Here is a 20,748-nt window from a genome sequence, read left to right on the forward strand (position 1 = left end):
GCAGTTGCTTCATTACTTACTCTGGAGTAGCTTTTGATTTGGCTGGTGAAAATGTATATTCATCTTTATCTAGGCCATCTGAAGGAACAAATTCATCTTCTTCATCATTTGTTATGGGAGATGCTTTAACTTTTAATTCCTCTAAGTCATTATTGTCATCATCATCATCAGCATCATCATCCTCTTCTTCTGAGAAATCAAATGTGTACTTAGGCCTCTCAGCTAGGAGAAAAGTGAAAGTTAATGTTATAATCAAATCCAGCTTTATCCACATAAAATAGGATGAGTAACGCATTTGAAAAATATTCCAATTATCTCTAAAAATACTTGAGGAAAAAAAGAGATAAGCATTTAGAGAATAAACGCCAATAATTTTGCCTCAGTTTTGATAGTGTTAACATCTATCTATCTTGTAATTCTCAGGAGGCTATGGGGTAATAATAATGCTGCAGATATTAGGAGAGCATAAACTGATGAGATTAATTTTTAGAATAATACTTAAATATTACTTAAAAACAGGAAAGTAGTTATTATGGCCAATGTAAAAGTGACTATGAATATAAGATTTCCCATTTCTGCAATTACAAAGTTACTACTGACCCACCACTCTTAGGATACTACCAAAATACTATTTTTCTTTTAACCAAAATCATCAAACTATTGATAATAAACATCAGTAAGAAAACAATTTGACTTTGGGTGGGGGACACACAATGCAATATACAGATCATGTATCATAGAAATGTATACTTGAAACCTATATAATCTTATTAACCAATGTCACCCCAATAAATTTAATAGAAACAATAAAAGAAAACATGATTCATTTTAGGGAAATTTGTTTTATGTCCAACTTAGCTAGAAAAAAATAATTCGGTAAGGAAATTTCTGTCTTCTTGAACTATAACTTCTGAAACACTAATGGTTTAGCCCTTTAGTTATATTGGTAATACTAACAATACCAACTTATATGAGTATCACTAACTTGGTCGAACTACAACATACAGTAAAATGAATATAAAATGTATCAATACCAGCTGCTCTCCTAAGCAAAGAATCTCTTGGAATAACCACAGGTTCTGTTTCTTCCAAGTCACTTTCTGACTTGGACTCATCATCTGACCAAGGATTCCGTTTCTTCACTTTCTTTGCACTAGGTTTGCCAGATGATGTAGATGCTTTTCTTTTTCTCACCCTGGTACCTAAAACCAAAAGAACAGCAATGATACATGTATCAACACTTATACAAATGCCATTAGCAAAAATAAAACTGTTATAATGAAAAGTTTATTATAAAATAACAAATGTTAATGAACATTGGAGATATTAAACTATTCGAAACAAAAAAAAGCACAATCAAAAGAATCTGGTAATACTCTAAATATACAGATTTTTTTCACACAAAATAATACGTTAAAAATCCTCACCAGGCTCTTTTTTCTCCCTTTTGGGTTTGGGACCTTTATTTATAGGCACTGCCTGTATCAGTGCTTCTTCTCCTGTGCCTTCTACTGGTGTTCCACTGAATTCTTCATCACATTCCACTTTTACTGCTGTGGTATCAAGATCACCCTACACATTAAAAAAAAAAAATCAAACCATGAATAAAATGAAAGTTAAATTAATAGTATGTACTTTAGAGATACATTTCCAGCCAATATATTGCTTCTTCATATTAGGTGAGTAAAAAAAAAAATAAAATGTAATTCTATTGAGGTCTTAACAGATAACTTTGATAAGACCATATTTTACTTTATTGTATTGCTTACCACTCTAATCTGGTACGCACCATGAGACGACAGCTACTTAAAAGCAACCATAAAAAAAAATAAGGCCGCTTTTGATTATCAATGGGGCATTAAGACCAATAGCTAAGTACACCAAAAGTTACCTGCAAAGTAAGTTGCTATAGTTCTGGTATCTATATACTAGAAAAAAATCTTCAGATTGAAGGAAAATAAGAAACACAAGTCATGCACTGCTAGGCATTATAAGACAAAGTCCTCTGACTCTAAGATTATTGAGAGAGAGGATACAAGTCATTACAATACAAATAAATATACAAGGCGATATAACAGTGACCCATAGGAAGGAGTGAGCAACTCTGCCTAGGGCAAGGTCAGGGAAGACTCCATGAGGGGCCTTTCTGATGGGTTTTGAAGTAATCATGTTTGCCAGGTAAGAAGGAAGGAAGAAAGAGCATCCTGGCAAAAGACACAGAGGCATGAATCACCACATTGTTTAGAGAATTACAAATAGTCTGCTAGGATTCAAGACAAGGTGAGAGGAAAGATAAGTCATACAGAAACACAGGGAGGCATGCAGGGGCTAAATCACTGTGTACAGGAGTCTGTGTGTATTCAGTGGGGAGTCACTGAAAACTCTTAAGCATTTGTATAATAATCAGACTTACTTTTTGGAAATATCACTCTAGTAGTAAGAGATTACAAAATCCTCCTGCCATAGGAACGAAGTGGAAAAAGGTAGAAGTCCTGATTAGATGACTACAGATAGGAAGACTAGTGAAGAGGACCCCTTTAAATTATCTCAGAGAAAACATCAAATCCTAAGATAGTATTAATGGGAACCGAGATAAGGAGGTAGATTTCAGAATTGCTTCACAAGAAGTCAGTATGATTTAGTTACTGATTATATGGGAAAATTCCCAAGTTTTTGGTTTATGTTAGTGATGGCTGATGTTGCTAGTAACTGAGATAAAGTACAGAGGTGGAAAAAGTGGTTTTGAAATTAGGATAAGTCCAGTTTCAAAAATGCTGAGTTTGAAAGGCCTTGGACATTTAAATAGCTATAGTAGCTTGGCACTCCTGAGAAGCTTAGGGACAAAGATTTAAGAGTCACTGTGTGAGTGGGAAAAGTTCTGGGCATAGATTATGTTACTCAAGAGAACTATATAAGATGAAGAGAACAGTGCTGAGAACTAAACCTGACACACACCAACTAAAGAGGAGAGCAGGCATTTCCCTAAGGAGAAAGCAAGTGCATGTTTACAATAACCTGTGTGTGGTGGGGAGCCAGGTAAGAGGGAAGAAGTAGAGACCTCAGTTTATTAGAACAGTAGCAGAGAGTGATCTCTCTGATATCACAGTGCTTCTATACTTCAAATCTTAGCTCTGTACCAATCTCTCACTCCAGCTCTTAGGTTCATTTTCCAAGCTCTAATTACACTATTGGGCACATCTATCTATCTATCTATCTATCTATCTATCTATCTATCTATCTACCTACCTACCTACCTACCTACCTACCTATCTATCGCCTGAGTTCTAAAATCAATATGGGCAGAAAAATTAGCCTCTCTCTTTCAGAACATCATGCCCTCCTGTTTCCTCTGCTCTGAACAATATTCTCAATGTTTCCTTCTTCTAGCTAACTCTTGCCCATGTGCTGGAGGGTGTAAGTCTCATACTTTTAAATCCTAAATAGTACCAATCAATGCCAATGACATAAGATGTACTTGATGATTTTTTAACTAATAGTAAAAACAACTAAATAGTAAAACATGATAGCTTATTTTAATAGCCAAACAAATCCTTTTCCACTATAAAACTTTCTTAATTTGTCATGATATAGTAATAAAGTTTATATTTTAAATTTAATATATATATTTGTTGTTGTTCCATGATTTTCATTTAGAATGCTGCTGAGTAGAGTATTTCTATTTCTCACTTTAAAAAATGAAATCAAGTAGGTGACTCTTTACATATGTGGTTCCTTGACTAATGTTTTCCTCCTTTGGGTCAACTGCTCTCATAGAACAAATGATTTCCCATCACAAGTGAATATATTAGAAACAAGAAAAGCATTATTTAAGCAAATAGTGAAATTAAAATACATATATACATCATTATGGAGGTGGAGTCTACCAATGAGCTAAAACAAGAGATATGTCATACCTTTTTCTTCTTCAGCAACTTTTTGCTAGCATCTGCCTTCATAGCAGTGATTTCGGGAACTATCCTCCTGCCATAAGGTGAGGGCATTGTCTCTTCCAGTTGAAGTTTCTTCACCTTAGGTTTCCCAACTTTACCTTTTACTGCTTTTCCGGCCATTCCAGCCATTAAATCTTCTCGTTCTTGCGCTTCCACTTTCTGAAATATAATTATAAAGGAGGCGGAGTGAGAACAGGTGCATACATAACATTAGAAAAGACAATACCTATTGCATAAAAATTAAAACTAATTTTATTCACTCAGTAGAGATAAAGCTTTCCTTTCAAGTGATCTAAGATAAAGTAATGGGGAAAATAATAATTCTACATAGAAGACCTGGGTTGTAGTCCCAAGTCTATCTAGCTTCTCATTTGTAGTACAAGAGGGTAGTAAATAAATGATCTACATGGTCTCCTCCAATTCTAGAACCCTATGTTGTATTATGAAATCAAGACTTCTGATGTGGTATCATCAGAATTCTAGCAAATCATACAAAAAGGCAGTTAAGTACGAAGTTATTCTTTTCTATTGCTTTAGCCATAACAGGAAAAAAAAAACTGTTCATAAACCAAGTCAGAAAGTATGAAAATTAAAAGGGCCATCTTAATCTTTTGAAGAGTTAAGAAATCCTTGTAACATGATAGCTTAACAGAAATTACATAAGCTTTGAAATCAGACAGATCTCAATTGCAATCTTAGCTCTTCCACTTATTAGCTATAAATCCTTGGTAAATACAGTTGTAACTCATAAAGCACCTACTATGTGCTAGACTTTAAAAATCATGTGACCCCTACTTTATGGATAAGGAAACTGGGACACTGAGAGGATAAGTAATTGCTCTTAACTATAATGATATAATTCCTCTCTAAGCCAGTTACTTAACCTCTCTAAGCTTCAGGATCTTCATCTATATAATCTATATAATAGGTTAATAATAAATAACCTCTCTCATTTGTTTTGGTGGTGGGAGTCATTCTGAGGATTACAGTGCCAACATACAACAGAGATTCAATTAGTTTTATGATTAGATCTTAAATGACACTGATCAACATAAAAATTAAGTCTAAATACTTTCAATGTAACAAAACCATATCCAGAATAAACTCATTGTGTGGACCTACTTTGCTAATTATCAAATAATAAAATAAAGTGACAGATTAAAAGTGAAAGCCCCCTGCCCGCCACCGCCGCAGCCCCCGCCCGCTGCGGTTTCACCCCCCCCCTCCCCCAAGGAAGGACGTCTGGAAGGATGTCTGGTCTAATTAGCATATTATGCTGTTATTATTATAGATATTAGGGATTTAACCTACATCCAGTTCTTCAACAAATGCTGCTAAATCTTCTTTCCAAAGATCTGAAGGAGATTTTCTTTTAAGATCATTGACCTCTCGCCCCTATGATAAAAAAAGTAGTATGATTTTAAACATCCGATAATAGGAAAAAAATGTATAAATGGTAAATCAAAATACTTCTTTTTGAAAAAAGAAAAACAAAGATATGGATAGCACTGAAATAGTTTCAAATTATTTAACCCACAAAAGTTCATACTTTTGAATCTCTCTGTTTAATCAGTTCTTCAACTTTTTCTTTAGTAAGAGACCACAGAGACATATTTAAAATATAATTAAAATCAGGGCCTGAAGGAGTTCCTGAATCAGAGGAACTATCATCATGCTGGTTTTGTGTTTCTTCCTCTTCTGTTGCCTGTAAAAAATAATAAACTTTGTATTAAAGTCCTGTATAGCATCAAATCATTGTTGAATTTTATCGAATACGGATTTTAAAATTCCATTAATGCTATATTCTTAGTGCTACATCTTCAGTTAGTGGAGTTATTTTAGATTATCTGCAAAATTACCTAAAAATATATTTCCTATAAAAAGCTTAAATGTTCTAAAAATGTATAATAAAGTCTTCAAAAGGAGTGGTATATTCAGTCCCTATTCATCCAGGAATGTGATAAAAAATTAACTGTATTGCCCAGGCACTATAATTCACAAAATGAGAAGACACAAAATTAATAGAATGGAACTAAAGTTTTATCACTGCATCTTGTCAAATTTTTATATCAGTGAGTGAATGAACAATTTGAAACCCAAAATAAATGTCACTTGTGAAAAATGTTTTACAGTTATACTAAATATGCTAAGGTACAGTCAACTCTCTAAGGATGAATTCTTTATAAAAATTATCTAAGCAAGACTAATCATGTAAGGACTAAGAAAATTCACTTAAGAATTTAAGAGCTGTTGAGTAAAAGTCTGAATTATGAGGGCTATTCTAAAGTTTGACTCATAAGGTCTTTTTCACAAGAAAGGATTGCAATAAAAAATCCTCATGCTAATACCAAATTTCAAAATGCAATGAATTTAATAGAAATTGTAGGTGACATTACCTTTAAATCTTTTAAAATAATAACAGCCATTACATAAAACTGCATCTAAATTGTTTATGGCACTCAGATAATTAAAAATGACTGAGTTAACCATGACACTCCATTAAACAAAAAAGTTCACTTTTGGTAACCAAAAGAGAAAAAAAAAGTTTTACAATTTAATTTAAAATGTTCAGTAAAATAATACATATAAACGAAGTCAAGTTTAAGTAAGTATACTTTAGAAACAAAAGGATAAAAGTAAAAAATTGCAAAGCAAGAGGCCGCATTACATAAACAAACTGTAAAATTATGCAACAGCAGCCAAATAAGGAATACTGTTGTTCGGCTGATAGATCATTAATAGATACCTGGATAACTTGTGATAAGTTTTTAAAAAGTTCATCATGAAACAGTGTGCTGCTATGGAATATTTAGGTTGTTACACTACTAAAAAATACTATTAGAGTGTCATAAAATCCTGCTTAGACCCACACTTTACAAGTATATTTGCTCTAGGTTTTGATGACACTGGAGTATTATTTATTAGCGAGCACTCCAAAATATGTTTATCTATCATTGTTAACATGAAGGTGATTAAGGATACTTTCAGAAATAAAAATATAAATAAACTTTTCAAGGTTCAATGACCAAATTCTACTATGATTTTGAAGAAAAAAAAAAAAACCAAAATACTATAATCTTCTAATTATCTGTTTTATAATTCTCTCTTCTCCAAATTCTACACAATAGGACAGGCTTTCAAGGGTGCTTCTTTTGTTACTTGAACCCACAAATGGGACCCACAAAATGAACCCATGACCAAGATGCTGAGCAAATTCTGATGGTGGCAATGAATTATTAAAACCAAGTACTAGGTTTTATCTATGAAGTCTATTTCCAACATAAGGGCATTCTCAAACTCTAAACACATATCTTTTAAAACTAAGCATTAAATTCATTAGCTCACTAGTTGATTTTTTTTAGGACAAAAATTAAACTAACAGTGATACAGAAGGGCAAATTAGTATATAAACCATAATTTGGGGGTTACGAATGCAATAAAACACATTGAAAGGAAAGCAAATGCTTGTTAGGTTATCTTAATTCTGAATGCTCCCCATCTTATCCTACCCCTTTTTCCTCAAATGATGAATAAGCCTATTATCTTACTATCATTTGCAAAATATATAATTTATTCAAATTTTTCTCACTCAAATATATAGCATTCTATTAACTGTTCAAAATTGAAAAAAGCTATAATAGTGTAAATGAAAGCAGCATTTCAATACAGATTGATGAAAAATCTGTAAAACATTATGGTTGAGAACTCATAAGTATAAGGAAGTTTAAAGTTTCAGTTCAAGTTATGTCACATAATCATAACTGTATTTTAAAGATGCTAACACAGTACCATATGTACACAATAGTCTAATTAAGTATCAAAAATTAATCATTTCCAATTTTCTTCCTTTTGTACATTTGCGTTCTCAATCACAATGTTGTATTGCCTTTCTAAAATTTTCCTTTAATTATGCACGACAGCAAGAAACTAATTCTTGAGAGGAATCTCAAGTTCAATATTCCATTCACTGAACTAATATTAGTACTTTATGATCTAAAATGGACAATTTAATTAAAAACATCAGACTTTTAATCTCAAGTTCCAGGGTTTAAATCTCCAGCCAAAGATCTAAGCACAGGACAGAATACAGATGGTGCTCGATAAATACAATAAGATCAAACATTTTGTCTCTACTCTTCCCAGAAAAAACTGAAACCAGATCAAGTGAATGGTGACTGGATTACGATGCTGTGACCAGAGAATGACCAATGTAAACTTATTTATGTACTACCAGTATAGTTCCCAGATAATATGCATGCAGCTCACAAAAACCACCACCATAACTGACACCCTTTAATGGCAGGCTCAGAAAAAAGGCCAAGGAGACTGAGCTACCTTCTCACACCTGGAGTCATTTCTCCAGGCCCTGGTTGAGTCACACTGGCCAAGTGCTTTGTGGTGGGTGTGCACTGCAAATTCCTGTACTGTATCTGTTCTGTGGATAAACAGAAGACTTCAGTCTCCAAACAGACAACTTAACACCTTAAGCAGTACTATATTTAAATTTTAAGGGTTGGGTTTTTTGTTTGTTTTGGAAGTTGCTTTTAAAAGCTTCTCTGAATGTCTTGTTCTGCAAATGATTACCTTTTCTTGTGCTTCTTTCCAGGCTTTCACTGGGTCAGATTCATAACCTCTCTGGACTAACATTTGAATCAAATCTTTCTTTGACCTATTCTCTATGTGAGGGAAAAATAAAGTTAGGATCAAGAAAAGAGATTCAATTTGTATTTGTTTATATTCTACTGATAAAAATGTCTTCTATTTAATAAAGATTTTTTCCATTTTAACTAATGTTTAAATTTTTAAAAGTTGTGTCTTACCTATGGTAATTTTCCCTTGTATCTTCTCTAAAATGAAACGAGCTTGATTGTTAAGCTTTGTAGATTCTGCTCCCAACATCCCTACAAGCCACTCCTTACGTAAACCATAATAACTTAGTCGTAAATCAAAGAATTCTTTCAAAATGTCTTGCACAGTTTCATATTTCTTCAGACATCCCATATGATCAAAGAGTACCTAATAAGCAAAACACAAAATTTTTGAAGATTACATAAATCTGTACTGGTATTTTTAACTTATGTGACATCTACAGTATTTAAAATCATAATACACTTATTTAAACACACACTACCCCTAAAAGCCAAAACTACTAAGTACATTTCTGTAAATATTCCTTTAGTGACTCTAAGAAACTGATGAACTCAATTCTCAAAACTGTGAAAATATTTTAAATAAAAATATTTCTGAAAGATAAATATAGGTTCTTTAAAAAGGTTCTTACTTAATGTGGCTATAAAACCACCTAAGAAAAAAATGTTTCCAACTAAAAGTAAACATATTCTATCTTTAACTTTAAAATTTTTAAATCTACAAGTCCTCTCTCCTATATACTCAATGCATGTGCATTTGCCTCTTTGTTTTTATAATTGTGCTATAATTCACCCAAACTTCCTCAATTTTTTTTTTGAAATTTTATTTCTTCTCTATCCTTTTACTTCTTTTTTCCGTCAGCTTTTCTTGACATTTTTTATGGTACTCTTTCTCAAATACTGTACAATTGCTGTATTTTTCTTTTACTCTTCTTTAAATCTGAAAGCTAATGGGAATGGATGGGGATGGAACAAGGGTAATCATACATATTAACTTCTTATCTTCCTCTACAACTATATATAAACACAAATACACAAGTTTAATAGGGCAGATTGGAGTTATGAGGAGATAAGAACTTCATAATTAAAATGCTAATGGGACAGGAATAAGGCAGATGAAAAGCCTGCAACAATCACTCTCATAACTAACTTTTAGTCAGTATGTGCCTCCTGAATGTTCAAGCACAGATGCACAAATGCACAGTTGGGATTAAGAGTAATAGATAACAGTAGAGGAAAAGAAATAAATGTACAAAAAATGTATGGGGGGAGAAGAGGGAACTGTATTCAGAATTAACTATAGCCACTCCCATCATGAAACCAATTACAAAAATCCAACATATGGCACGCGAGAAAAGTTAAATTAATAGCAAATCTTAATAATTACCATGGAATTACAAGTAAGAGTAGTCTGAAGTTTAAAAACTTTGTGCAATCCAGCAGCTTCTGCTTGTGCTAGTTTCTCTTCAGTCATTTTCACCACAAATTTCACAGTTGTATCAGTATGATATTCTTTATAATCAGAAATTAATGCTGGTGTTTTATCTGTTCCATTTAGCATAGGTTCTAAAACCTGTTCTTTGTATACCTATAAAAGATTTAACAATAAGTAATGCTTTTCATGACACACTCATGTTCTCATACCACAAGACATGCAATTTTTAAAAAATCATCAGTTCCTGTGGGGGGTAGGGGGGAGGCAAACCTCCATCACTGTCATCTCATGCCCAGTCACTATAGAAGACAGTATATGGTCATCTCAATAGTGAAAGAAGATATGCAAGATAATGGTTCTGATCTGCTAATACTCCACAAGACAAGGGAAACGCTGAGGGTATAAAGACAATGAGGGAACTGTATTCAGAGTTAACTATATCAACTAGAACTGACAAGAGAAGACATGCATACCTTTAGATTTATAACAGTTGATACTGACATGAATATTGGCCATATTTATAAGGGTTCAAAACTATTTCTTACATACTCTTCTAGTCATTTCAAGATAGACAAATAGTCTCTTTAAGGGTAGCTTAAGCCTAGCTTTCCTAGTGGTTGAGCTTGGACCTATGAAGCAGGAGGTCGCGGTTCGATTCCCGGTCAGGGCCTATGCCTGGGTTGCAGGCTTGATCCCCATTGTGGGGCATGCGGGAGGCAGCCAATCAATGACTCTCTCTCCTCATTGATGTTTCTAGCTCTCTGATCCTCTCCCTTCCTCTCTGAAATCAATAAGAATATTTTTTAAAAATCTAAATGTTGAATAACTTAAGCTAAGTTAAAAAAAACTTTAAAATTACATGTAAATATTCAAAGCACAAATTCAATAGAATGGTTCAGAAATGTATACAGGAATTTTAAAACACTATACAGACTTAAGGCAAACAAAGATGGAATCATGCATATTCTTACCAGAAAGAACTACTTACTGCAATCCCTCTTTACAGACAGCTCACATACTTATACTAACCTGTGTCCAGGTCCTAACTGGAAGCTCTGTAATCTCTACTGTGTTTCTATCCACCACAAAAATTTCACCACTGACTGCATATTGGTTCTGACCAAGTTCTTGGATGGTTCCTTTAAAGTTTTTGTAGTTTGGAAGCTGCAGAGAAAAATAAAAATAACTTAAAGCTTTGACTTCTGTCCTATGTGCCAATACTACATTTGAATGCTTTGAAGTCTGTGGTCTACTGCTACTGACAGATAAATATGACTGAAACTCAATTCCTCATCCTCCATAGTCCCTCTCCAAATTTAAAAAAAGAAAAAATCACTCAGTCTTGAATTCACAGCTTCTGTTAAAATAATCTATTCCCCAATTGCAAAACCTTAGAATCATCTTTCTTTGTCTTCCTAGAATAGTACTTTTTGTCCCCTAGCTTATTGTTTCCACACCTCCTTTCCCCCTAGATTAATAACCCTTTCATTTCCAACTGCTTGGACATTATTTTGAAAGCCTTCCCCAGTCTTTACCCAATCTAACACTCTACCATTCCTCCAATGATTTGCCTTCCAGAGCACTACTCTTCTTCCACATTTGCTTGAATATTTTAAATATTCTTACTTTCACTCACTCTATCCAGCAGCCCTAACACATACTAAGCTCCACACACCCCATTCACTTATATAAATGTAACTCATCTTTCTCAGCCTAATTACAAGTGCTCTCTCTCTCCCTCTTTTAAAATTCATATTTGTTATATCACTAAGAAGTTGGGCATGTGGCACAGGACATTTCTTCTGGCACAATGAGCAACTATCTTTTGTCCCTGAAAACTTCATGCCCCAAAGTCTTGTGTTGACAACAGATTATCTTTTTGAAGACAGAGATCACAATTTTTTCTCTCACCACTTAGCACGTTATCTCAAAGATCAATAAATTGGTGAAACTGATCGGTAAATAAATAGATATATTAGGTACACAAGAAGCACTGGTCAAATACATGGACTAAAATACCCTAAAATGTATCTAAAAGGATGAAAATAAATGCTATAATCATAAAGTAGTTTGATGGCTTCTGTTATAAATATTTTTGGTAATATAAAGTATTTAAGGGGGAAAACATTTTCGGTAAACCTAAGTAATCATACAAATAATCTAATTTTTGTTTTCTTTTAAAATACAAAAATGAAATAAAACTTGGCGAGAAATACATTAAAATATTAAGTTTTTTTCTACATGGTGGGTTTATTAAGTACATTTCCCTCTTTGCTTATTTATATTTTCTAAAATGAGCACTACCATTTTGTAAGAAAAATACAAAATAACCTTTACTTAAGTATCATGAGAAAAAGAAAATTTCCAGATGATTTTAAATCATGTGGAATAGTGATACACACTTTCTTGAGAGGTTTCTCTTGAGTGGCGTTTTGGGGAAGAACTAAACACAGTGAATGGTATAAGGGCAAAATTAAAAAATATCAGGGGTACATTAAATATATACAATGTGTTGTTAAGCATAGGTCAGTAGTTTAGAAATATATGCTAAAGTTACATAACTTTGTCATAAAAACATTATTCTCTATATACTTTAGATACGAAAGCCTGTATATTTCAATAGTGTTTCCCCATAAGCCTTATCTCTAGGTCCAGGCTTTTTCCAGCTTGTATCTTTTACAATAAGCACATATCAAATTGTATACTAATAAAGTAGTTATTGTCTATAATATGTTCTAAAGTAAAAATGGTTCCATTACTTTTTTAAAATGACTGGACTTTGTAGTTTACACGTTGTTTTGTAAATAAACAATACAAGCAACAAATTCTAAATAATTACCATGGGATGAGGATCCAAGCCATCTAGCATTCTTCTGACATTGTTTACAATTTCCCTAGCATCGTAGTTGGGTAGTTTACAAGCCCATCCAGTACCAATGCCCTCAGCACCATTTATTAAAACCATAGGAATTATGGGAATATACCACTCAGGCTCTACCCGTTGATTGTCATCATAAAGGAACTTAAGCAGGTTGTCATCTACAATAGGAAAAAGCCGTCTTGCTAAAGAGCTAATAAAAGAGAAAAAATATATGGAAAAAATGTCATGGTTTTTGGAAATAAAATTGTATACATAATTAAAAACTACATTTCAAAAAAATATTTTTAAAAGAGTGCATTTTTAAAATTTTGATAACACGTGCTTCACAGTAAAACTCACCTAGCCTTATTACCAAATATATTTCTCTGAGGTATAAAGCTAGAATAAGATAACCCAATTTTACTTCCATACTTACCTACCTAAATTCTTAGTATTGATAAATAACTTTTTAAGAATTTCCTCTTACTCTGTCTAAATCACAAAACCCATCTTCAGCCTAAAAAGTGAAGTTTTGGTTCAGAAAAATCCTTACATTCATTAAGACTGGTTTCACCAATAATTCATAAAAATTTATATCAACAAACTTCCTTCTATTTACTATCAAATAATTTAAAATATTTAACCTCAACAGAATCCCCATTGATACTTCTCTATAGTTACAATTCTATTAACCATTTAGTAAGTTCCAATAAACTTCAAATAGAACTTGATACCATTATATCAGCAAACTGTTACCTTAACATTGTGAAAATGTAACGAGGGCTTGCAGCATCTTTGCCACCATGTAGCCGAGTTCCAAACTGACCAATAGGCTGAAGCAAGTTAATGTTGTTACTTCCCACAAAGTTCTGAGCCAAATTCACAATAGTCATCATCAATGCTTGCTATAGAATAGAAACAGAACATAATATTAATATTCTAAACTTTAATTCGCTGTAAGTATTCCCTAATTTTTATTAAAATCCAAACTCAATTCTTTTACATTTTCAAAGACCTTATAAAAGAAAAAATACTTCATTATGCTTCATTGTCATTCTTCATATCTGTAAGCATAGTTCTCAATTGATTCCAAACTTAATTCTTACTTCTCCATGATGATAAGCAGACATCTCAGCAACAGATCCAGCCAACTGGGCAACTTTTACTTCACGTTTGTCATTCCTTTTGAAACAGGTAAATAAAACTTTCCGTTGGCCTGGTTTAAAGCCTATTTTAAAAAAAAAATAATAATCCTCTTTTGAAAATATAGTTGTAATGTTTCTTTTAGTGACAAAAATGTCCTATATATTCAAGAAAGAAAAGGAAAGATATAGTTTGTTTTTGAAGAATTACTGACTAAAAATAATTGAGATTCTATAACAAAGTGGAATATAAACTAACATGTTTTGATATCATTTCAATCTATTCCAAAAATGAAGTACCAATTGAAAGACCACCTTTTGGTCTTAAACTGCTCAGTAGCACTAAGCTTCTTTCATAGGAAATGCCAAACACCCACATATCCAAAATGGCAGTTGTAATTAAAGGAGCAGCAAACCATCAATAAGTCTGAAACTATTATTCGAGTATCCCAAATCAGGATAGCCCTTACAAATGAGAGATGTAGGTGGTAGTTAAGAATGCAGGGTTTAGATTCTTACTATTCTGAATACTCTTCTTAACTAGGCCATTTATCATGTGCCTTTGCACAAATTACTAAACCAGTAAACTCAGTGTCCTCATCAGTGTAATAGAAATAATTACCTTCCTAATAGGGTGATCATAAGGATTACATTGAGATAATGCAAGCAAAGCACTCTGCTTCCTTATCATTCTTCTTGTTCTAGACCAATGAGCACAGTAACAAATTTTCAGTATATGCTAGCTATCATCATCATCATCGTGGGCCCAAAGCATTGTAGAAACAAGAGGATGATAAACATGGTCCCTTTCCTTCAGAATTTTATAATCTAATTGAGAAGGCAAAATTAACACAAATAAAATAATAGGCACAAAATTACTGACTCAGTTTAGGCATCTGAGACCAGTTTAGACTAAAATTATTAGGGAAGACGTCATAGAAGGGATATAACTTAAAGCTAGAACTAGATGGACAGGTACAATCATCTGCTATTAGTTGAAAAACCAAGGAACACAAAGATAAACTAACTTGCTAAAAGTTATAAAATGAAAATTAAAAAACGCTAGATAGAAGACCAAAATGTGCCGAAACTGGTTTGGCTCAGTGGATGGAGCGTCGGCCTGCGGACTGAAGGGTCCCAGGTTCAATTCCGGTCAAGGGCATGTACCTGGGTAGCGGGCACATCCCCAATAGGGGGTGTGCAGGAGGCAGCTGATCGATGTTTCTAACTATCTCTCTCCCTTCCTCTCTGTAAAAAATCAATAAAATATATATTTAAAAAAAAAGACCAAAATGTGCTCTAATCACAAGGTAGTTTATAAAGTTTTATTTTGTTAAGTAAAATAAGTTAAAGTATTGAAATCTAAAGGTGTTTTTAAAATTTAGTCTCTAATAAATATTTTAGAACTTATCAAAATCCCATTTTACTATTTATTTTAGGAAGTCTGCAATCAACTTGGGTCAAGGGCGTTTAAAATTTTCCATAAGTTAATTCTCCTGAAAAAAATCAAAAAGGGTTTTAAAATATTCAAATTAAGAAATATAAAATATTTCAGTCCTATGAAAATATTTCTAAAACAATTTATGGATTTTAAGATTATTGAGATGACTTAAAGCATATGAAATTAAGTTATACTCAATAATGTACAAAAATGAGAAAAAATTTGAAATGACAGCTACTTACCATCAACAAGAGATGGTATAGACCTTTCATTGTCTGAGTTTGAGAAGAGAATCAATTCTTTGTTGATGAAATCATTGTATGTCAAATGCTTTGTTGCTGTGCCATATAAAAATTGCTAAGAAAAAAGTTATATAGCAATATTATCATTATGACTATATCAGTTTTAGTCTCTTTCTTCCCCCAGATCACCACTCCGTATGACTAACCTCTGGTAATCCATGTAACCTACGCTGTCTCCGATCTTCCATAAAATTTGTTAACCATTCTTTTCTGTCATCAATCTTCTTTTTACTGAATGCCTGAAAGATCCCAGGAAATTATTTCACATATTACAAAATAATTTCATTATAAAATTAAAAGTTATAAAGGCAAAAAACATTAATTTCTGGGAAATTTGGTTTTTCCAATATGCTTTTAATCAAAAATATACTTGAACAGAGGTTTTTCAATGAAAGAACTATGAAAACAGGGCATAATCAGGGGCATAGGTGTGAGAAAAACACTAAAATTGACGAGTTTGGGCTTTAGAATTCAAAAGAGACTGATTGTAGAAAACCCAGACTGGGAAGAAAGGTATAGGAGGAAGGGGGATGGATATGAGAACAGACTTTTTAAAATTTGCTTTATTACCAACGTAATGGCAGCATCATCCTCAGGCCCAGCATATCTAAACAAGATGCGGTGCCTTTCCATATCAGCAAAATATTCCTTTGCTTCTTTAGCTGTACTGGTACCCAACCCTGCACAATTTAAAAAATAAAAATGAAAATAAGCGAGACAAAGACAAATACTGTATAATATCACTTAAATGTGGAAACCAAAAAAATGTGGAACTCAAAGAGAGAAGAGATGGTGGTTTTTAGAGGCTTGGGAAGTGGGGAAAAGTGAAATGTCTATCAAAGAATACAAACTTGCAGTTATAAGATGTTAAGTTCTGGGGATCTAATGAACATCATGGTGCCTATTATTAACTAGAGGTCCAGTGCACAAAATTCGTGCACAGGTAGGGTCCCTAGGCCTGGCTGGCAATCAGGGCTGATCAGGGCCTTCCTTCCCCCAGCTGCTGGCTGCCAGCTGGGGCCTTCCTTCATTCCGCACCCGCCCCCCCGCCACCTCCCCCCCCCCCCCCCCGGTGGTCAGCGCACATCATGGTGAGCGGTCGAACTCCTGGTCAGTTGAACTCCCGAGGGGACAATTTGCATATTAACCTTTTATTATATAGGATAGTGCTATACTGTATACTTGAAAATTGCTGAGAGTAGATGTTAAATGTCCTAAAAAAAGAAGGGTAACTATATGAGGTGATGGATATGTATATGTATATCAACTCATCATGTTGTATACCTTAAATACATAAATTTTTATTTGTCAGTTATATCTCAAAAAAGCTGAAAAATATTTTAAATGAATCATGGACATCAATGGTTATTTAAAACCATTATGTGAAAAGCTAATGGATCAAACTGGCAACACCTGGACCAACTGATTAATTTTTGTGGAAAAAGAAAGACAAACCATATATTACATGCCCCTAACATAAGTATACAACACCACCTATTAAATGTTTTTGCTACATAAATCTAATCTTCATCTGATCAAGCCTCCAATGTATTACCAATTATCATAGAATAAGGGGCAGAGGAACATCTTACATATTTAAGGAAACTATAGGAATGCTCAGCAAAATACAGAATGTAAAATTATACAGGACAAAAAAATCCAACTTTTTGAACAAATAAATTACAAGAAAAAATATAAAACGAGAAACAATATACTAAGATTTTAGAAACTTATCAACCAGACGTAATGTGTGAACCTTGTTTGGACATTGACTCAAAAAATAAACAAAACAAAACATTATAAACATTTGTAATACAAGCAGGAGAATTTTAACACTGACTATTTTAAGTTATTAAAAAAAGGTATGAAAATGGTATTAAGGACATTTAAAAAAACTCTTTAAGTGATACATATTAAAGTATTATAGGATAATATCTGGAAATTATTCCAAACTAATAGGATGGCAATGAGAAGAGTTTAGATAAAACAAGATTGACCATGAAATGGTGATTGTTGAAGTACATAGGAAGTCCATTATACTATTCTTTATACTTTATAAAATTTTCCTTAACAATTATTTAAAAATCAGCAACAGCTAATTTTAAAGTCTAAAAGAGACAAAATTTCAAAATATTTTATAACACTTTAATAACATACATTTATGTCACTAGTTATTTTAAATTTTTTAAATATTTTAAAACACAAACCTTTGTAGTATTTTATTTTCCAGGCTTTCTGGTTTTCTATATGTTTTTTCCACTCATCAAATTCAGGAATACTGTAGAAGGAAAGTTCTTGCTTATTTTTGCTTGCCTTAAATTAATAAAACAAAAAAAAATTAGTTTTTCTGCTACCCTTTAAGCCAGGGGTCCTCAAACTACGGCCCGCGGGCCACATGCAAATACAAATATTGTATTTGTTCCCGTTTTGTTTTTTTACTTCAAAATAAGATATGTGCAGTGTGCATAGGAATTTGTTCATAGTTTTTATTTAAACTATAGTCCGGCCCTCCAACGGTCTGAGGGACAGTGAACTGGCCCCCTGTTTAAAAAGTTTGAGGACCCCTGCTTTCAGCAAACAGTATAAAAACATATTAATGTAAGTAGTACCTTTACAATTGGAGTAATGAACTCTTCAAGAAAACCATGCTTCAGAAGTGATGGCCAATTGTGGTGGATGAAATTAATAAGCAGGCCTTTTATGTGAGAACCATCTTGATCCTAAATAAATATTAGTAAAGAGAGCTATAATAGTTTTATGAAATATAATTACTTATATAATCTAATTTTTAAATATCTGAATGCAGCAAAGAAGCAAAATTCCATTGAAATAGTTTAACCAGATTTCACTAAAAGACGGATTTAAGAATGGAAATACAATAAACATGGTTATAATGCAACTTCACTAGGCAATGTCCATGGAGAACAGGTATTCACAAGTCTTCTTTTGACATAAAAACTACTTAACACTATAAGCAGCTTTTTTAGTTGAAGATTTTTCTGTACAAATGCTTTTCATTAGAGGACATAAGAGAAAAGCAGCTGGATACATATGAATTTCATACTTTTCAATTTTCATGTTCTTCCCCAGTTACTGCCATTTTACTATTCAATCCTCCTATTTGTGCATCAAAAATTACGCATCTGCCGAAACCGGTTTGGCTCAGTGGATAGAGCGTCGGCCTGCGGACTGAAAGGTCCCAGGTTCGATTCCGGTCAAGGGCATGTACCTGGGTTGCGGGCACATCCCCAGTAGGAGATGTGCAGGAGGCAGCTGATCGATGTTTCTCTCTCATCGATGTTTCTAACTCTCTATCTCTCTCCCTTCTTCTCTGTAAAAAATCAATAAAATATATTTTAAAAAAAAATTACGCATCATATAGAAATATTAATCATTATCCTATTTACTCTTTCATTTTCTTTCTAAGTACAGGTATGCTTCAACCCCTTAATACTACAGTGTGTTCTACTCTTCTCACATTTATTATATTTTAAAACATTTTTATAATAACTAACCAAAAAAATGGTTACTCATAAATTACACAATGTAAAATGTGCTTCACACAAACAGTGCCATTAAACAATGTTTTCTTCCCCATTGATGTACAATCACTTTCACTTGTACTATCTTGGAGTAAGTCTCATAAAACAAACATAGAAAGGACAATCTGAAAAAGATGAGTTTTAAATATGTGGCAATTTTTAAACTAACCTGATCAGTCATAATCATAATCTTCCCATAACGTAAAGTTTTCAGAGATTCTGCATCGTCATAACTTTTCTTGTATTGTAGACCAACTATTTTAATAATATTATTTATTTCTGCATTTTCCATGATCTGTACATAAAGAAAAGGAATTGAAAGTATTTTACATTTAAAAATTCAACAATTTTAGTAAAGTATGAAAATGTCATATGCAAACATATACCTGTTTATGAGAAGCTTCCCGTACGTTAAGAATTTTTCCCCTGAGTGGAAAGACTCCATATCTGTCTCGCCCAATCACACCTAGTCCAGACACAGCCAGTGATTTCGCAGAGTCTCCCTCTGTTAGTATCAGTGTACACTCCAGGGAATGTTTTCCACCTAGAGAAATTTAGAAAGACATATACTCCACATTCCTCAATTTTACTAATGAGAAAAATGAAGCCAGAAAACATAATAATCGCAATGATGATAGTGAAAGACTATAACAATCATCTTACGTTATGCTTAGAATAGTTTAAATGTTGTATACTTTACTGAATTCCTACCCCCTGAAAATCAGTAATATGTGGTGCATGTAGCAATTTTAATGAAGTGAAATTATATTCTGAACATAAAATCCTACTGTTTAACTGTATGTGGAAAATGAAAATATAACTGGACAAATAAAAACTTAAATAAATATATATTTTTTAATCTAAATCTTACCAGCATCGTTCGCATCATCCAATTTAGGAATACCTTTGATTTTACTATACTTTACTGATGAACACTTCTTGTTCAGCTGAGTCTGAGCCTTAAATTTCACCCAGTTCAGGATACTTTCTACAATGCCACAATTAGAGGCCTAAAAATGAAAGCATAATGAATGGTATACAAACAAGCCAGAAGTTCATACACTTACCTAAAATGAAGGTAATACTTGTTACCCTATGCAGTTATAGGGCAAAACAATAACAATGATAATTATTTGCACTAGTAAATTTTATTCTAACTACAGTAAAACTAACTCTGACAGTTACTATACTGAAATATAAAAGCATGAAGAAAAGATTTTACTAGATATGAAAAATTATATTCTAATAAACTCCATGAGAAATATACATAGCTTTTTCTCACAAGTTCATTTTGCTAAAATTTACACAGTTAAGCTGATCCACCCTTGAATTTACCAGCTTGTACATTCTATTCACTGACATTTCTGATATCTGTCAATACAAAAATGTGAATCTTGAATTCACTATGACAAATAAAAAATATTAAC

At 32.9% G+C, this 20,748-nt stretch overlaps 1 protein-coding gene across 4 annotated transcripts in view; it reads right to left on the reverse strand.

The window, feature by feature from the left end:
* The window catches only part of TOP2B (DNA topoisomerase II beta), a 61,393-nt gene that overhangs the window by 8,644 nt on the left and 32,001 nt on the right, over positions 1-20,748 (reverse strand). For all 4 annotated transcript variants that reach the window (XM_059664094.1, XM_059664095.1, XM_059664093.1 and 1 more), the window contains exons 11-31: positions 20,193-20,331; positions 19,708-19,865; positions 19,491-19,616; positions 18,389-18,499; positions 17,987-18,092; positions 16,350-16,459; positions 15,926-16,018; positions 15,720-15,834; positions 14,001-14,122; positions 13,651-13,799; positions 12,874-13,105; positions 11,064-11,198; positions 9,987-10,187; positions 8,771-8,966; positions 8,535-8,626; positions 5,500-5,655; positions 5,262-5,345; positions 3,915-4,109; positions 1,428-1,572; positions 1,035-1,202; positions 21-222 (exon numbers count right to left, since the gene is read on the reverse strand). In XM_059664094.1, the coding sequence (XP_059520077.1) occupies positions 21-222; positions 1,035-1,202; positions 1,428-1,572; positions 3,915-4,109; positions 5,262-5,345; positions 5,500-5,655; positions 8,535-8,626; positions 8,771-8,966; positions 9,987-10,187; positions 11,064-11,198; positions 12,874-13,105; positions 13,651-13,799; positions 14,001-14,122; positions 15,720-15,834; positions 15,926-16,018; positions 16,350-16,459; positions 17,987-18,092; positions 18,389-18,499; positions 19,491-19,616; positions 19,708-19,865; positions 20,193-20,331 (3,035 nt within the window). The remainder of the gene's footprint in view (positions 1-20; positions 223-1,034; positions 1,203-1,427; positions 1,573-3,914; positions 4,110-5,261; positions 5,346-5,499; positions 5,656-8,534; positions 8,627-8,770; positions 8,967-9,986; positions 10,188-11,063; positions 11,199-12,873; positions 13,106-13,650; positions 13,800-14,000; positions 14,123-15,719; positions 15,835-15,925; positions 16,019-16,349; positions 16,460-17,986; positions 18,093-18,388; positions 18,500-19,490; positions 19,617-19,707; positions 19,866-20,192; positions 20,332-20,748) is intronic.

The sequence above is a fragment of the Myotis daubentonii genome, chromosome 14 (assembly GCF_963259705.1).
Source record: "Myotis daubentonii chromosome 14, mMyoDau2.1, whole genome shotgun sequence".
NCBI lineage: Eukaryota > Metazoa > Chordata > Mammalia > Chiroptera > Vespertilionidae > Myotis > Myotis daubentonii.